Below are 18,014 nucleotides of genomic sequence, written 5' to 3'. Positions count from 1 at the left end.
CTGAACCCCCTAACTGAAAGAACGTTTGCAGACTGCTGAAAAAGGCTTTTTTTTGTGGGGAGGGGGGTGTGGGCTGGGGGAGGTACAAGTGGGAGATAATCATTTATCACGGCACTCAGGTGGCTGGTTTGCATACGGATCTTCCTCAGAACAGAGTCTTGGTCTCTTGTCCACTGCTGTAGCCCCAGCTCCTGGAACAAGTGCCTGGCAAACACCCCAGTTGTATCAGCTTGTCTTTCATTCCTGGATCATTCCTATCCTCATATAAATGTTGTACTTTCTCCAATCTTACAGAAACACTGTCCCCCACTGCAGGCTCTTTAAAAGAGCAATGTTCCCTGTCATCACTTCCTCCCCTCCCCCCCCCTTCATCCCACTCAACCAGGCCTTTGTTCCCACCACATCATCTCTTGTCAAGGTCACCAACTTCCACGTTGTCAACCCCAACACATATTTCTTGGACCTCGTGTTATGTGACTTCTCTGCAGCAACTGCCACTGGTGAGCCCTTCCTCCTTTTTTTTCCCCCCACTGAGGTATAATTGACATGTAACATTATATTAGTTTCAGATGTACAACATTATTCCCTATTTGTATATATTGTGAAAGGATCACCACAATAAGTCTAGTTAACATCCCTCACCATACATATTTACAAAAACCTTTTTCTTGTGATGAAAAAGATCTACTCTCTTAGCAACTTTTAAATATACAATACAGTATTGTTAACTGTAGTCACCATGCTGCACATTACATCCCCAGGACTTAGGTATTTTATAAGTTGTCCTTTTGACTTCATTCACTTTCTCCTTCTTGAAACACATTTAGCCTTTGGGACCCTGATCTTCCTACCTCTCCAGCCTCTCCCTAACTTCAAACAGCTGCCGTGCCCAGGGTTCAGACCTCTTCTCTGTCTGTGCTCTCCCAGAGACATGTTCACCCAGTCCTGCAGCTTTAAATAGCCAGATACTGAGGACTCCCTCGCTGCTCCTTCAAAGACCTCTGGACCATATTTCCACCTGGCTACCCAACATCCCCACTCTGAATCACCTCAAACTGAGTTTGTCCAGAACAGAATTCCTGACACTCCCTCACTCCCAGGAGTTCAACCTGCTCCACCCCCAGAGCTGTCCATCTGTGGCAGAGACTAGCCAGATGGTTACTAAATCCACTTCCTCTACCCAACAGACTACATTTCCCAGCCTCCCTTGCAATAGGGTGTGGCCACATAACTGAGTTCTAACCACTGTAAGAACCATTCAGCCTTCCCAGACTGTCCCATTACAGCCTGTTTGATGCAAACATGCAGACCTTTGGAAGCCATGTGTTAAAGATGTCAGGAGATGGGTCCTCAAATCACTGCTGTCCTGCAGATCAGGAGCACCCACTGGGACTTTACATGATTGAGACAAACACTTTTACTGTGTTAAATCACTGAGATGCTGAAGTCTACCTGTTACCACAGCAACACTGCTAATAATTAATATACCATCTCAGAAAAAAGGCACCACCATTCACCCAGCTGCACAAGTCGAAACCCTAGGGACTCCTTTTGTAAGTCCTTTCTTTCTCACTATCCACATTCAATCCAGTGACAAGGCATGAAGTCTCTACCTTCAAAATATACCCTTATCTACCTACTTCTCTGCCACCACTCTCACTCTGGCCTGAGCCACCAGATCTATCACTGAAGGACTGCACTAGCCTGTTCTCCCTGCTTGGCTTCTGTGTCCCATTCACCACAGAACAGCCAGAGTGACCTTTTCAAAACAGAAAATAAGACCAGACCCTATGTAAGTGGCCCTCGCTGAACCCTCAGACCTCCTGCTGCTTCCCTTCTCCTCACTCACCTGCCCCCATTCCTTGCACACTCATGCCTGCATTTGCTGTTTGCTCTGCTGGGCATACCCCTCCAGCTGGCTCAGTCCCTCCTCATTCAGTTCTCTGCTCAAATGCTTCCTCCTGGTTGGTTTCTCCTCACCACAAGCCCAAAAGTTGTCCCTCTGGAGCGTTCTCTAACCCCTTAATTACCTGCCTTTATTTTTCTTCGTAACACTTCTCACTACCCGAAATGAACAGATTTTATATATATTCACTCATTTGTTTACTGTCTGTACCCCTCAAATGCAGGGGTTTGTCTGTCTTCCCCCTGGACCTCAATCTCAACAGTGAGATTAAACTTCAGAGAAATGAACGGCTGGCTAGGTTCAATCATATGTACCTTCTACATGGTGAACTCACGTGGGCCTCCTGCAAGAGGGCAATTAAAGCCCAGGATTAAGCACTCAAGTCTGATTGTGGGGCTCAAATCTCCATCCTGCCACTTATTAATTAGCTGTGTGACCTTAAGGCATTTCTTAACTAATCTTAAGCCTCAGTTTCTCCACCTGTAAAAACAGGACCTACCTCATTAGGAATAAATGAGACAATCACATAAAACCTTAAGCCCAGGCCCTGGCACCTAGTAACATATTACTATTATTAAAAGTAACAGAGTTGATATTCAGCTGGCACACACTGGGATGGCCATATTAACTGTCTGTGACCACTCTGAATGGTTTGTGTCCACACTGTCATAGTTTTAAATTATTTTTAACATCACCCCTGGTGGTAACACTAACTATAGTCCTTGTGTCTCTCCTGCTTTTTAGAGCTGTGAAAGTTCTGAAAATGAACTGGCAGGCCTCTTGAAGGCCTCATTCCACGTTCTATCTCATATTATTTAGTAATGTTTCCTTGCTCTTCTACTAAACTGTAAAGTTCTTTAAACACGAGGCCTATATCTTTTAATTCCTCTCTCTTCCCCTGCTCCCCCTCCTCCTCCTGATCCCTGGCACTGCAGTTGGCAGTGGTAGGAATGTCATAAGTATTCCTGAAGGAAAGTCTTGCACAAGCAACCACTCCTTGGGCACTATGTCCATACTTGCCTGAACCTAAGAATCATCCAGGACACGTGTAAAGAACACAGCTGCCAGAGCCCCAACCTACATCTACTGAACCCAGAGCCCCAACCTACATCTACTGAGTATTGGGGGATATACCTGGGACTCTCTTTTTCTAATAAACACCCACTCCATTTTTTCATCAAACAAATTTGGGAAACATGGCCCTAAATTATCATCCATAATTGCCTTCTTTTTGTTCTCTCACCTGTCACCTATCACCCAGGTACTGAAAAACTTCCCTGCAATATGAGGTTTTCAAACATATGTCTCACAGACACTGCTTTACTTAAAAATCATGAAAATGTTCTCTTTTGGGGTTTTTTTGCATCTCAATATAGTTCCCATCTGGATATGTAATACCTTTGAAAATTGAGTTCTTATTGTACCCAAATCCTCACCCTCCTAAAATTGCATCTAAATCCAGTCTTATCTACCTACACTGGTACTAAAGTTATGACTCTTTTTCCCTTTCCCTTTTTAAAAGATAATGAGTGAAGTACATCCTCCTCACCATCGTTAAACAAAAAAAAGAAAAAGAAAAAGAAAAAATTTTAGGAGGGTCATTTTTTAGTCTTTCCAACTTATGACACATTTTAGATGATTTCACGACTGACTCATAAACAGCACACCTGGTAACAATATTAAAACCACAGAGACTCTCCTGTCCAAATCCTAACAGTTACCATCACATTGCAGAGCCCCCTCCTGAGAAAGTTACACCATTTCTGAGTCGTTAATAATAGAGTGAATGAAGCTTTCTCTTCAGGGCAATGACAGTTTCTGTTCCCTTTCAGTCCGAAACCAGTGTCCTTACTTCCCAAAATCACAGCGCAAGCTTTGGTCAACGCTGACAAAATGAAGGTTGCCTGAAACACAAAAGTACCGTGTGTCTCTCAAACCTTGGCTCTTTGAAATGACACGGAACAGCAGACTCTGAGTCATAGCTACCAACATTTTAATCCATTTTCTGAGAGTCCAAATGTTCCCAAGCTGGTTCTTACATAAGCTATTTCGAATAATGAATGTCCTCACGGTGGGCAGCCTGAGGGAAAGGTCCTTGCCTGAGAGAGAGAGAGGTATCCGGGTAGGGGTCCCGGCACTGCTACTAACTGGCCGGGTGAAACTGAGCAAGTCCCTTCCTCTCTCATGGCCTCAATTTTGCTAACTCCAAAAAGAGCTTGATTTAGATGACCCCTCTAACAACCTAAGAGTTGGGAGTCACCAGAGTAACTAAGACCCCATTTCCATCATGGACGATTTTGAGATAACCGAGTCCAACCCTCTCGCTTCAAAGACCAAGAATCCGAAGTGAAAGCCGCCCGACTCCCAGTCCAGTGCTCTTTCATCACGCCGCCCCTCCCAGCAACACGAATCCCTGAGAAAGAGGCGTCCAGCCCTGCCTCGGCTATAAGTGGCGGGCACACAGCCTATTTCACTGGTTGGGGTCTTTTTGTTTATATCTTTGTTTTCTGTCCCTTGTGGAAAGCGCAAGGAGACAACGCTTAGGCCAGACGCGGAACGCCCTACCCGGCGGCAGTCGCACCTGCTCGAGAGCTCCAGGTTAAGGTGACTGCCTACGTCTCCACTCGAGCTCTCCTAAGGGCGAGCCCGCGACAGAGAAACGATTCCTCTCTCCAGACCCCAGTTTGGCCCGGGCCACCCCCCGGCAGGTCCCCAAGCAGCTGTACCTGCTCCGCCACGGCGCGACCCCGCGCAGCAACCTCAAACAACCCGGCCCCACGGACGCCGCCATCTTGTCCCCAGCTTCTCGACGGGACACGCCCCCTTTTACACGCTGGTCGCACGCGCGTGACGTCACGAGCCTCGAACTCACAGCGCCAATGAAGAACGCGGAGCGTGTGCGGGCGGAGCTGTCTAAGCTCCTCCCCCGGCTGCTCCGGGTACCCTCCGCCTGACACTTCCGGCAGCTAATGGGCTAGGTGGGATAGGTGCAGCCGGTGGAGGTGCTTACAGTGCTAAACCTGGACCTGGGCACAGCGTTGCCAGTTCTCCTATTTCCCTCTGACGTGCGTTTCCGCATCTGCCTGGAAAATCTGATTTACTCAAGGTCCGAGAATGGATCAACTGAGCTAAATCGTTCATTTTACGGATGGGGAAACTGAGAGCGTCCACAGCTCAGCTACCATTGACTAAGCGCTTCCTAAGTGCCAGGCTCTGTGCTGATGACTTAGCATGCATGGTGTCTCATTCTTACCTCCCATCGCTGTACTACCTGGGAGTCCAGAGACCAGAGGTCTTGGATCACCCAGAAGTGCAATTAGTCGTCGAACGAGGTGCCGGGTGTGATAGCGCGTGCTCCTGCAAAGATTCCTGATCTCCAGATTTAAGGGAAAATAGACTTTTCAGTAGTATCAGTTTTTGTTTTTTTTTTTAAGTGGGCAGAGACTAGAGACCGCCAGCCAGCCCTGAGAATTATTCTCATTTTAAAGATAGAGAAAACAGAGCTCAGGAAAGTTAACCATTAGAATGCTCAAGGGCACACAGCTATAAAGGAGAAAAGCTAGAATTTGAACATACATCTCCGATTCCAAAACCCATGATCTAACATCCTTCCTTTTAAGCCCTTTGCCTAGAATCTGGCTGAGTATGGGTCCCCAAACTGAAGGAATACAGCTCCTCTTTTTTCTCCCCTAAGCTGCTAATAGCACTTGTCTTCACCAGGCGTTTGACCCAGGAGGAGGGGTATGTTGCCTGGTACCTGCAATTATTTCTACATGGTTATTTAAGCTCAACTAGGGCATAACCGGGCCCTACAGGGAGCCTAACAGGCATCAGATTTCCTATTGGAGAGAAGACACTTCCCTCTATGGTTTTCAAAAGTCTGAAGAGGAGGGAAAAAAAAAGTATAGAATTGGTTTTACTATTCAATTGAGAGTAGTAACTCAAAACCAGGGGGAAGAAAAAAGTGGGAAGGGGAGATTATTTCAAAATGAAATGCATTGGGGGAAATTGGATAGTCACATGCAAAAGAATGAAGTGGACCCTTACTTTACACCATATACAAAAATTAACTCAAAATGAATCAAAGACCTAAAGCTAAGAACTACAACTATAAAACTCTTAAAACATAAGGGAAATTTTCATGACATTGAATTCAGCAATGATTTCTTGGATATCACGCCGAAAGCACAGGCAACAACAAAATAAGATAAATTGTATTTCATCAAAGTTAAAAAGTTTTGTGCATCAAAGGACACTGTCAACAAAGTGAAAAGACAACCCTGAGAATGGGAGAAAATAGTCACAAACAATATATCTGATAAGGGTCTGGTATCCAGAATATATAAATAATTCCTAAAATTCAACAACAACAAAAAATAACCGAATTCAAAAATAGGCAAAGGACTTGAACAGACATTTCTCCAAAAATAATATACAAATGACCAATAAAAGATGTTCAACATCACTAATCATTAGGGAAATGCACATCAAAAGCACAATGAGATATCAACTTCACACCCATTAGGATGGCTATTATGAAACAAGAAAAAGGAAAATAACAAGTGACAAGTGTTGGCAAAGATTTGGAAAAATTGGAACACTTTTGCATTGCTGGTAACAATGTAAAATGGCTGTGCAAAACAATTCGGTTGTTCCTCAAAAAGTTAAACATAGAATTATCATATGATCCAGCACCTAGGTATAATCTAAAACAATGAAAGCGGGGACTCAAATAGAGACTTGTACACCAATGTTCATAGCAACATTATTCACAATAGCCAGAAAGTGGTTCAATAGATGAATAAATAAAATGTGATATATCCATATACTAGAATATTATTCAGCTATAAAAGCATGTGTGAAGTACTGTTACATGCTACAACAGGAATAAACTTTGAAAACATTATGGTAAGTAAAATTAGCCAGACACAAAAGGACACATATTGTTTAATTCCACTTATATGAAGTGCTTAGAATAGGCATATTGATAAACACAAAAATTAGAATAAAGGTTACCAGAGGCTGAGAGGACAGGGAAGGGGGATGGGTTCAGAGTTTCTGTTTGAGATGATGATTAAGTTCTGGAAATGGATAGTGTGATGATTGTTTAACATGTGAATGTACTGAATGACACTGAATTATACATTAAGTTAAAAATGAATTAAAAGGTTAAAATGGTAAATTGTATTATATTTCAACACACACACACACACACACACACACACACACACAAAGCAGTTAATAACAAGTGTTGATGAGGATGTGGAGAAATCAGAATAATCTTTCTGTCCCTATAGATTTCCCTATTCTGCATTTTCATATGAATGGAATCATATAATATGTGGACTTTTGTAACTGGCTTCTTTCACTTAGCATATTTTCAGAGTTTGTCCATGTTGTAACATGTATCAGTACTTCATTCCTTTTCATGATTGAATAGTATTCCATTATATGGATAGACCACATTCCTTTATCCAGTCATAGCTATGGACATTTGAGTCATTTCCGCCTTTTAGCAATTATGAAAAATGATGCTATAAACATTCATATACAGTTTATTGTATAGATATATAATTTCATTTCCCTTCTGTGTATACCTAGGAGTGGAATTGCTGGGTTGTATAGTTTAATTGTTTGAGGAACTGACAGATGGTCTTCCAAAGTGGCTGCCCTATTTTACATTCCCACCAGTAGTGTATGAAGGTTCCAATTTCTCCACATCCTCACCACTTGTTATTTTCTCTCTTTTCAAAATTACTATCATTATATCCAATCTAATGCGTATGAAGTGGTGTTTCATTGTGGTTTTGATTTGTATTTCTCTGATAATTAATGCTGTTGAGAAATTTTTCATGTGCTTATTGGTCATTTGCATATCTTCCTTGTAGAAATATCTATTCAGATTCTTTGCCTGTTTTTAAATTGGGTTATTTATCTTTTTATTATTGAGTTGTAAGTGTTCTTTATATATTCTAGATACAATTCCCTTATCATATATATGATTTGCAAGTATTTTCTCCCATTCTTTAGGTTGTCTTTTCATTTCTTGATGGTGTCCTTTGAAGCAAAAAAAGTTTTTAATTTTGATGCAATCTCATTTATTTTTTCCTTTGTTGATTGTGCTTTTGGTGTCATATCTAAGAATCCTTTGCCAAATCCAAGGTCATGAAGATTATACCACGTTTTCATCTAAGAGTTTTAAAGTTTAAAAGAGTTTTGTATATGGTGTGAGGTAAAGATCCAACTTCATCCTTTGCCTGTGGCTATCCAGTTGTCCATTGATTGATTTTCGTTTGTTAAATCAACCTGACATTGCTGGTTATTGTGTATTATCCTTTTTATCTATCACTGGATTCAATTTGCTAATATTCTGTTTAGGATTTTTGTATCTACTTTATGAGAGAGAATTGGACTGTTACTTTCATCTCAAACTGATTCAGGTGTATGAAGTTAGGTTCATTTCACCGTACACTTATTCAGTTATTCCACTACTATTGCTGAAAAGACTTTCCTTTCCCCATTGAATTGCATGGTGTCTTTGTCAAAATCAACTGAACATCCATGTATGGGTCTATTTCTGGGTTCCAAAGATTTCCATTTGTTCCATTGATCTATCTTAATTATGGTTGCTTTAATTATAAGTCTTGAAATCAGGTAGCATGGATTCTTCAACTTTGTTCTTCTCTTTCAAGATTATTTTGGCTTTTATAAGTCCTTTGCATTTCCATAAAAAATTTAGAATCGGTCAATTTTAGCAAAATGCCTGGTGGGATTTTGATTGGGACTGTGTTGAAACGAGAGATCAATTTGAGGAGAACTGACATTTTAACAATATTGAGCCTCCCAATCCATGGACCTGATAAATCTCTCCATCTTTGACTGTTTACAACCAAAAATATGGTATGTAAATTAGTACTGGCATACTCATTTTATTGCACTTTGCTTTATTGTGCTTCACAGATATTGTGGTTTTTCACAAATTGAAGGTTTGTGGCAACCCTCTGTCTAGCAAATCTACTGGCACCATTTTCCCAAAAGCATTTGCTCACTTTGTGCCTCTGTGTCATATTTTGGTAATTCTCACACTGTTTCTAACTTTTTCATTATTATTATATTTGTTATGGTGATCTGTGATCAGTGTCCTGTGATGTTACTATTGCAAAAAGATTATGGCTCGCTGAGGACTCAGATGATGGTTAGCACTTTTTAGCAATAAATTTTTAATTTAGGTGTGTATATTTTTAGATGTAATGATACTGCACATTTAATAGACTAAAGTATAGCATAAACATGACTTTATATGCACTGGGAAACAAAAAAACATGTGCAACTCACTTTATTGCAATATTAGCTTTATTGCGGTGGTCTGGAACCCAATGCCCAATATCTCTGAGGTATGCCTATACTTTTATTCATTCCTGGTCAATGCAAGCACCTTAGAACATTTAAATTCCATTTATTCTCTTCCAGCCTTTTGTGATGACATTGTTATACTTCATTCTATTAGATTTTGTTTTCACGAGGATGTACATAGCAGCTGTATTCGTAAGATGCCCAAACTAGAAACAACACAAATGTCCATCAGCGGGCGAGACTATGGATGAACAAATCATGGTGTGTTCATACAATGGAATGTGACTGTGCAACAAAATGAACAAACTCACAGGACTTGCAACAAGGAGGATGAGTCTCAAAAACATTACATTGAGCAAAATAAGTCAGACATCCATAGAGTAACACTGTCTGGTTGCAGTGCTATGAAATTTAAGAGCGGGCAAAACTATAATATTAGAGGGATAGAATTCTGAATAGTTGCCTTCCTCAAGGCAGGAGCGATTAACTGGAAGGTGCCTGAGGGAACTTTCTGGGGCAATGGAAATATCTGGGTGGTGGTTACATGGGTATACATTTGTCAGACCTCATCAAATAATAAATGTTAGTTCTGTGCATTCTCCAGTGGGTAAATTATACATCAAGAAAAAGAAAATATCTGGGAAAACCCAAACCAAAAACTACTGATTTACTTTTTCCTTTTTTTTTTATTAGTTTGTTCCACGAAAACTCTTCGATTTTCTCTCTGACTTGTACTGCAGCCAAGCAAGTTTTCAAAAAAGTTTTCTACTTTTGTTTTCCAGAGACCATTTCTGGAATGATCCTTTTAAAGCCCAGGCTCGATGTACAGTGAGGGACATGACCCTTTTCTTTCCAGCCCACCTACTGTCACACCAGGTCCTAGTTGTATTAAAAGGAGGAGGAAACAGTGCAGCTGCTTGACATAGATTCCAGGGAATTTGCCATGGTCAGATGGAACCCTCTGCTCCAGACTCCCCTGGCTACCTCCCAGCAGCCCTTTGACATGCACTGGACTAGAGGCTTCCAGCTACTTCTGTGTTGACAATGGTCTTCTTTGGTCAGGGTAAGTATATGGATTTCATGTGCTGACAGATTTTGTTTCATCTCATTTTTCCTTTAAGTCATCTCATTTAGAAACGCATTAGATTGGTGAGTCCTCTGGTAAAATCCTAGGGGGAGGAGTTTACTGAGTACAAGTAGAGATGCTTATCCTCCAGAGTGAAGGTTGGCAAACTAGGTGTCACTGCCTGTTTTGTAAATAAAGTTTTATTGGAACACAGCCACACTCATTTGTTCATATATCACCTACAACTGCTTTCCTGCTACAACCACAGAGATGAGTAGCTGCAAGAAAGATCATATGGCTTGCAAAGCCTGAAATATTTACTATCTGACTCTTCATAGAGAAAGCTGGCTCAACTGTGGTCTAGAGCACCCTCCCTGGGGGGCCTCTGTCCTGGCATCAGAGATAGGGGTCAGCCACAGCCTCACAAAAAAACATAAAGGACAGGGTTTGGATATAGTTTACCAAAAGGGAAAAGTATCTCCATAGGATGATTTATGCTCTTTGACCTTCAGTTACTACCAAGAATTCATATTTGAATCAGAGGAATCTGGATCAGGTTAACTGTCCTGGTGGAGAAAGACACAGAGGGCTTTGCAGAACTGGAAATCTTTGTGGAAAAGGCCAGGGAAGGCTTGCTGATGAGTTCAGAGGTGGTAAAGGGACAAGCAAGTACCCAGCCAGTCCAGAGGAGTGGAGGTCATGGCTTTCAGCACCTCATCTCATATCTGAGGCTCCAGATAGGTTGTGGGCACAGAAACTTCCTATAGAAATCCCTAGCACAATTCTGCAGGGGAAGGTCATCAACACTTTTCAACAGTGAACAACAACAAATTAAAAGACATCAAGATACAATCCCTTACATTTTAAGTATATATATAAGCGTGGACGTGTATATATATATGCATATATATGTATACACATGCACGTGTTCCAACCCTCTTAAATTTTAAGAATATATACATACATGTGTCTGTGTGTATGTAAAATATTTATATATCAAAGCTTTAAGGCCTCTTTCCAGCTATAAAGTTCTATGATTTTAAGGCAATATGTGCCTGATTTGGGATTCTGTTCTATAAATTTTTAAAATAATAAATCAGTTCTAGATTGTGTCTAATGAGGAGAAGGGAGAGGTACTGGACAAAGAGAGAGGGAGGGAGAGAAGTTGGGAGAAAAGGAAGAAGCAGCGACGGAAACAAACACACCCCAAAGGAGCTGCAGATAGGAAAAGGAGACTGTAAGGAAGGCGGCGGGTTCACGGGGGGCCTCACCTCCAGCGCCCGGCCTCTTAGAGAACATCATGAAAGTTGCTCCAAAGCTGTGTTGCAGACCTAACTGTGGTGCGTGACCTGTACGCAGATAAATGTAGCCGGTGGGGCTTCTCCGGAAGCTCACAGGGTAGTGTGGGGTGCAGAAGTTGGTGCAGAAGTTAGAGCAGGCAGTTCAGAGGGTGGGGGTGTGTGGGCTGAGGGAGTAGCTAAGAAGCCTGCCTGACAGGGAAGGGAGCGGGAGAGGGAACAGGTGGGGGAAACCTCCAGAGATCTGAAGACATGGAGGCAGTCAAGTAAAGGGGTGGGAAAAAGAATATTTGCAGCTGACGGTACAGCTTTTGTGCAAAAGCTTCGAGGCAAGAGACAGCATGGAAGATTTGAGGAACTAGAGGAAATTCAGAGTGTGGAGCACCTGTGGGAAGCCGAGCTGGAGAGACAGGTGTCGGGGGAGGTGTCTGGTTTGCTAGAGCAGATCCTGGGGGGCAGGAATAGACCGGGGCTCTAACACTTACCACACAGGCGCGGCCAATTAATGTCTTTAAGCCTCAGTTTCCTCATCTACAAAGTGGGGATTAAGAACAACATCTACCTCATCAAGTTGTTGTGAGGATTCAAGAAGGTAATAAACATAGAATGCTTGGCACTTGGTCAGAGCTCAACAAACGCGGAGTTACTATCCTTATGTCGGGGCGAGGGGAACCCGCGGAAGGATTTTAGGGGAGTGGCTCTGACAAGTGAGAAGTTGTATTTTACAAAGATCACTTAGGCTGGCAGCTGTAGGGGAAAAACTCATCGGTTGCTGCAGCACCTGGGTTATTTGCCGCCGAGTTTGTACTCTTCCAGAACATTTTACCCTCTCCCAAAATCTGAAATGAAAATGCAAAAGGGAGAAAGATTCTCAAGCCGATTCTTATCCACATGAGCCTCCACCCTCAGCATCCCAGCATTCCCGTGCCCAGAGGCAGGGATGCAGGCTCCAGGTTGGGCCGCGTGGACCTACCTTCCAGATCTCACAGGAGGTGAGATCTCGACTCCTCGACTGGCCCCGCCCCGCCTGTGAGCTTCAGCCAATCAGACGGCGCGAGGTCAGTAGAGGCTGTGGCTGCACCAGAAAAGCTCCCGGTTCACCTGCGACTGGTCCTTTGAAGAGTAATTGAAAGGAGGGGAATTACGAGGTCTTAAATACTCAGAATCGGCAGGATGAAGAGGACCTCGGCCGTTCTGTCAAGCAACAGGGTCTGTTAATGAAGGCGGCCATTCATTCACCCATCAAGTGTTTACTGAGCCCCTACGATTTATACCAGGCACTGTTTTAGGTGCCTGAGGGGTCACAGGAGCCCGTGAGCCACGGCCGCTGAGCCTGCGCGTCCGGAGCCTGTGCTCCGCAACGGGAGAGGCCACAACAGTGAGAGGCCTGCGTATCGCAAAAAAAAAAAAAAAAAAAAAAAGTGACTATAGTTGATGACAGACAACGTATCGTATAATTGAAATTTCCTGAGTAAAACTTTAATGTTCTTACCCAAAAAAAAAAAAAAAAGTAAATGAATGTACTCCACCATATTTATACTCTCCCAAGTAGCCTCCTTAGCAAGCTAAGCTCTTATTCCAGATATGTTGCTAATATTTGACATTTTGACCTGAATTTTTCTTAAATTATTTATTTTTGGCTGCGTTAGGTCTGTTGCCGAGCACAGGCTTTCTCTAGTTGTGGTGAGCAGGGGCTACTCTGTTTCAGTGCGCGGGCTTCTCATTGTGGTGGCTTCTCTTGTTGTGGAGCACAGGCTCTAGGAGTGTGGGCTTCAGTAGCTGTGGCTCACGGGCTCAGTAGTTGTGGCTCGCGGGCTCTAGACCGCAGGTTCAGTAGTTGTGGCACACGGGCCCAGTTGCTCCACGGCATGTGGGATCTTCCCGGACTAGGGCTCGAACCCGTGTCCCCTGCATTGGCAGGTGGATTCTTAACCACTGCGCCACCAGGAAAGCCCCATTGACCTGAATTTATTATTGCTTTTTCATTTCTCAGCCATGTGAGAAAATAAACACTATTCAAAAATCACACCTAGAATACTGGCTCGGCATCCCTACCCAACTTAATTGGGTGTGACTCATTTGAGTGAGTCTTGGCGTTTCCAAATACCAAAGTGCCTCACAGAGATGATCTGCCACCTGAGTAAATTTTAAAAGCTCCACGACAGTCTTGGAAGGCCACCCAGAGGTGGAGCGCTACACATGTTCTGAGACAGCGCCGTCCTCAGAAAATGGTGACCGCTTTGGAAGAGAAAATGCTTGTGTGATATATATAACTTTGGAATGTTTTATTAAAAACCAACAACAGCAACCTCACGGTATTACAGGTAGAATTTTAACTTACTATGAAGCCATAAGAATAAAATAACAGCCTTGAGAGTTATTTGAAAGGTTTTCCCCCCAAAAATCCTTTTTATTTTCATAAATTAACACACATAACAGTGGGAATTTTAGAGTCACAAACTACCAAACAGAAAAGGAACTGCAGGGGCATCATGTATGCCAATGTTACCAAAAATGTACAAATTTCACTGAACTATTGACCATGATAATATACAAACACTTCAGGCAGCTATTTACTGGCCTAGACCAGCCCAAGGAGATGATGCTGAGGCCTCTTGCCAAGAATTAAAATCCAATTCAGCACCAGAGAGGGGCTCGTGGAGACACACAATGAACAAGCATCCAATCTGAGAGAGTGCTGTGCTAGATGGCAGGCTATGCGGGGACCCTCACTTCACAATAAAAATAAATAGCCTTTGCTGATCAATTTGTGGCTAGATGATAGTACTAAACTTTGATTTCAGTAAATTAAGCCTTCTTCCCGGCCAGCTTTTTATACAGGAAGTTCAGTCGTGGCAAGGAGCCCTTCCCTTGCATGAATCCAGGAAAGGATACTCCGCACCTCTGGCCAACTACTTAAAGACTTTGGATACAGCCACCCACGATGTGGTGTTTCAGAGGTCCTTTCCATGATACCGGGGTGGGGGAAGCTTACAGAAACAAAACACAAGGGAATTAAAGAAAGCGCCAACTGCATACTCTGCCCCCACGGAATGGGAGAAAAGTACCACCGTCTAAAAGCTCATCTTTCGCGGATCTTGATGTACATTGATTATGAGATGAAATCCCAGCCTGGAGACGGAGCACTGGCTCTGCGTTCCATCAGGCCGCACCAAGCCTTGGACCGGCAGCCCCAGTCCTGCACTCTGTGCAGCCCTTAGCCTGGCGGACAGGGAACCAGCCACAGAGGTAGGATCATGCCCAGAGGGTGGGATCTGGAATCTACCTCAGGTTGGCTCTGGCACTCGCGCAAAAGACCCTTTCAGGCAAAACTGTGACAAAGCGTCATGTTTTTCACAGCTCTTGGAGGAGCGCTTTCAGGATTCATAGCATGAGTTTCTGAGCTCTTCAGGCGCCGAGTAAGGCAAACGCTGTATGTCTCTCCACTGTACCTCCCTCAGCTGTAGCTCTTAGAATAAGGTCAGTAAAAAAAAGTGGACATAATCTGCTTGAACAGGTGATGAGGTACATTTAAAACAGAGAAATGAAGCTGGAAAGGAAACCAAAAGAAAAGAGGAGGGGGAAGGTGGGGGGGGCAAATATAGCTATAAACTGACAGATGGAAAACACTATAGTTGAAAGTTTCAGTGAAAAGCTGATGTGCAGAACCCTGATTGGACCTGAGATTTCTCCTCTCTTTCCCATATTAAAAACACTAAGTGTCTTTGGGTGGTAAGTCCCCATACTCAGAAACTGTACCAACTCCCACCCCAGAACCAGAACTCCTGTAGCTATGGGCAGGTGGCTGGCTCCGAGGACCACAGACAGCACTGCAGCTGGCTAGGCCAATGGTAAAAATGGATGTTAAGACAGGTGTGGCTGAGCACGGCTCGAACCCGATGTGGCAACTTCAGGTAAGCAATTTCAAGTTTGCAGTGGGGGCCCCTTCTTAACTTTGGAATGAGGAAGGGCCTTGGCCAGATGCAAGCCAAGAATTACAAGGAGAAGGTTGGCCTCAGTGGAGCTTTCTCCTATGTTCCCAGGACAAGGAAGGAACCCAGGTCTCCACTTCCTCCAAGCCCCCATTCCAAACGCCAATGTTCCAAATCATTGCTCCTGGTCTTGTCACAAGTGCCACTCCTGCAACGGGCAAACTTGAAATTGTATCTCCGTAATGCCACAGCTGCACCCATGTCAACTTCAGTCTGCCACGCTTGCCACGTTGCAGACCCATCTACACTGGCAATGGAGCTGGCAAACAGGGCTCTGTAGATTTGCTGGGAGTTTGCAAGCTGTGCAGCAGGAGCTTCCTAAAAACGTTTGTATAAGGGCACAAACTCCTCTCACTCCCTTAAGCAAAAAGACAGAGAGAAGCATTTGTGTCTAAGGACCCTGTCCCAGGAAGGGAGAGGTATTGAGGGGAAACACAGGTCGTGTCTACACAGTCTGGGCAAAGCGAATGCACAATGGCAGCATCTGGTTTGCACTGTTCAGAGCTGGTGTGGAAGCCAGGCTCCCCTCTAATGCTACGTGGCTGTGGCCTTAGAAGCCTCCATGGATCACCAGGTGTGTATTTCACTTACTAAATGCTCTGTCTGAGGCATTGGGCCTACAAGACAGACGTGGCACTTCGTTTTTCTCGCACTGTCAGTTTTTCTGCTCCAGTGTGGCACAGACTGTCAACCTGCAAAGGAAAGGCACATAGAAACCCCACCCCACCCCACCCTCCCATCCCCTGACAGACGGGGAAACCAAAGGGACCCAGGAGACATGATCCAGGACGGCACCACTCACTCCTCTCACAGACTGACTCGAAAATGTCTCTGGAGCTCTGACAGTTCCCATTGGCGCTGCTCCACGGCAGTGGCTCCTGGGAGGATGGGAGAGGTGACCAGTGTCCTGAGGCTGGGCTTAGCATCCCACTCACCAGCCAAGGAATGTTAATTCTCTGCACTCTTGTTTTGAGAGAGAGAGAGAGAGAGAGAGAGAGAGAGAGAGAGAAAAGATAAAACACAAAGGAAGGGGAGGAGGGGAAGCAAGGCAAGGGCACACAGGCCTTAAGTGGGAAAGGAATGAAACCTCCGGGTTTGTGGCCTCACACAGCACGCTTCTGGTTCTCTGCCCACAGACTGCTGCAGGCAGAAATGGAGAAACCCAGAGATCTTTGTCTGGCACTCTACCAAACTTCCAGTAGGTCTGATGCAGGAGCCCAGAGTACAGTGAGCTGCCCTCCAAGAGGGCTGGTCATGGAACTTCGTGACCTCAGACTGTCCTCCTCCCCACTATGGAGCGGGCTGCTCTGGCAGCTGCAAACACTCTGGGTTGGCTTCATTACCACCTGAGCCATCGTGGATGCCTCTGTCATGGACCACCACTTCAGATGAAACCCACTAAGACCACACCCAAGCTTCCAACTTTTTAAATGACTGGGGGAGAGACCTGCTCTTACTTCCGTCATTAGAATAAATACAACTACTTAAGCAAGAATGAGAACCCAGATGAGAAATGAGTCGCACTAGGAGCTGGAGGCGCGGAAAGGGCTGCTTGAACACGTCAACGGGAAAACGGCTCTCAGCCGCCCCACACCACGCACCAACAAACCAGGTCAAATGCCTGTCTTGTGTTCTGAAGACGTGTACTGTTTTTCTCCTTGATGTCTTAAAAAACTGCTTTAAAATCACATTTAAAGGCTCCAAACATGCAGCAATAATTAAAACAAAAAAAGGGAAATAAAACAAACGAAAATAATCCACACTACCACATTAAAAAGTGCAACTTACTTCGAATGGGGCCTGGACGGGCTCCTCTGGCACTAGTGACCCACAGTCACAGAGGGGAGAAAATGATGGGGAAAAGCCATACACACACTCACACACACACACACACAACCTGGTTCTGGACAGATGGGCTCAAAGGATTAGAAAACACAGCAGCTCATCTTTCCTCAACTACTGAAATGAGCCGGTGAGACCACACGGGACAGGACGCCAGGTCCCCCTCCCTAGGCCATGTGTCTAAATAACCTTGGTCTAGCACCACCGTAAACAACGCGGAACTTTCACATGGACGTGCAAATGCTGTGAGTCCTTGGAAACCTAGTGTTACTGAAGGTATGTGGTGTCCTCCTCCGTGGATGGCAGAGAGTGTGGGGAGGAGGCTGACATCATTCAGGACCATTTCCAGGAGAAAGGGAGCGTTCCTGAGGTTCTATACTCAGCAGTACAAGTTAGAGGACCCTCTTCCACCAGTTCCTAAAAAGGCTGCACCTTGAAATAGGTAAAAATCCATAGTCTGCATTTTGAGTGGTTTGGGCAGTAGGGCAAAATTAGGCAACCTCTTCCAAGGAGGCCGGGAAAGTCTAAAGTTGAGACCCCCCCACCTGAATCGCTTC

General features: G+C 44.2%; 1 protein-coding gene across 1 annotated transcript in view; it reads right to left on the bottom strand.

The window, feature by feature from the left end:
• Positions 1-4,698, bottom strand: part of PISD (phosphatidylserine decarboxylase) — a 38,704-nt gene extending 34,006 nt beyond the window's left edge. Inside the window, exon 1 of the mRNA XM_007453163.1 lies at positions 4,633-4,698. Coding sequence (XP_007453225.1) covers positions 4,633-4,697 — 65 coding nt within the window. The 5' untranslated portion in view covers position 4,698. The remainder of the gene's footprint in view (positions 1-4,632) is intronic.
• Between the last annotated feature and the right edge of the window lie 13,316 nt (positions 4,699-18,014).

The sequence above is a fragment of the Lipotes vexillifer genome, unplaced genomic scaffold, assembly GCF_000442215.2.
Source record: "Lipotes vexillifer unplaced genomic scaffold, Lipotes_vexillifer_v1.1 scaffold1197, whole genome shotgun sequence".
In the NCBI taxonomy this organism is placed as follows: domain Eukaryota; kingdom Metazoa; phylum Chordata; class Mammalia; order Artiodactyla; family Lipotidae; genus Lipotes; species Lipotes vexillifer.
This window is presented reverse-complemented; position numbering and strand designations above follow the sequence as displayed.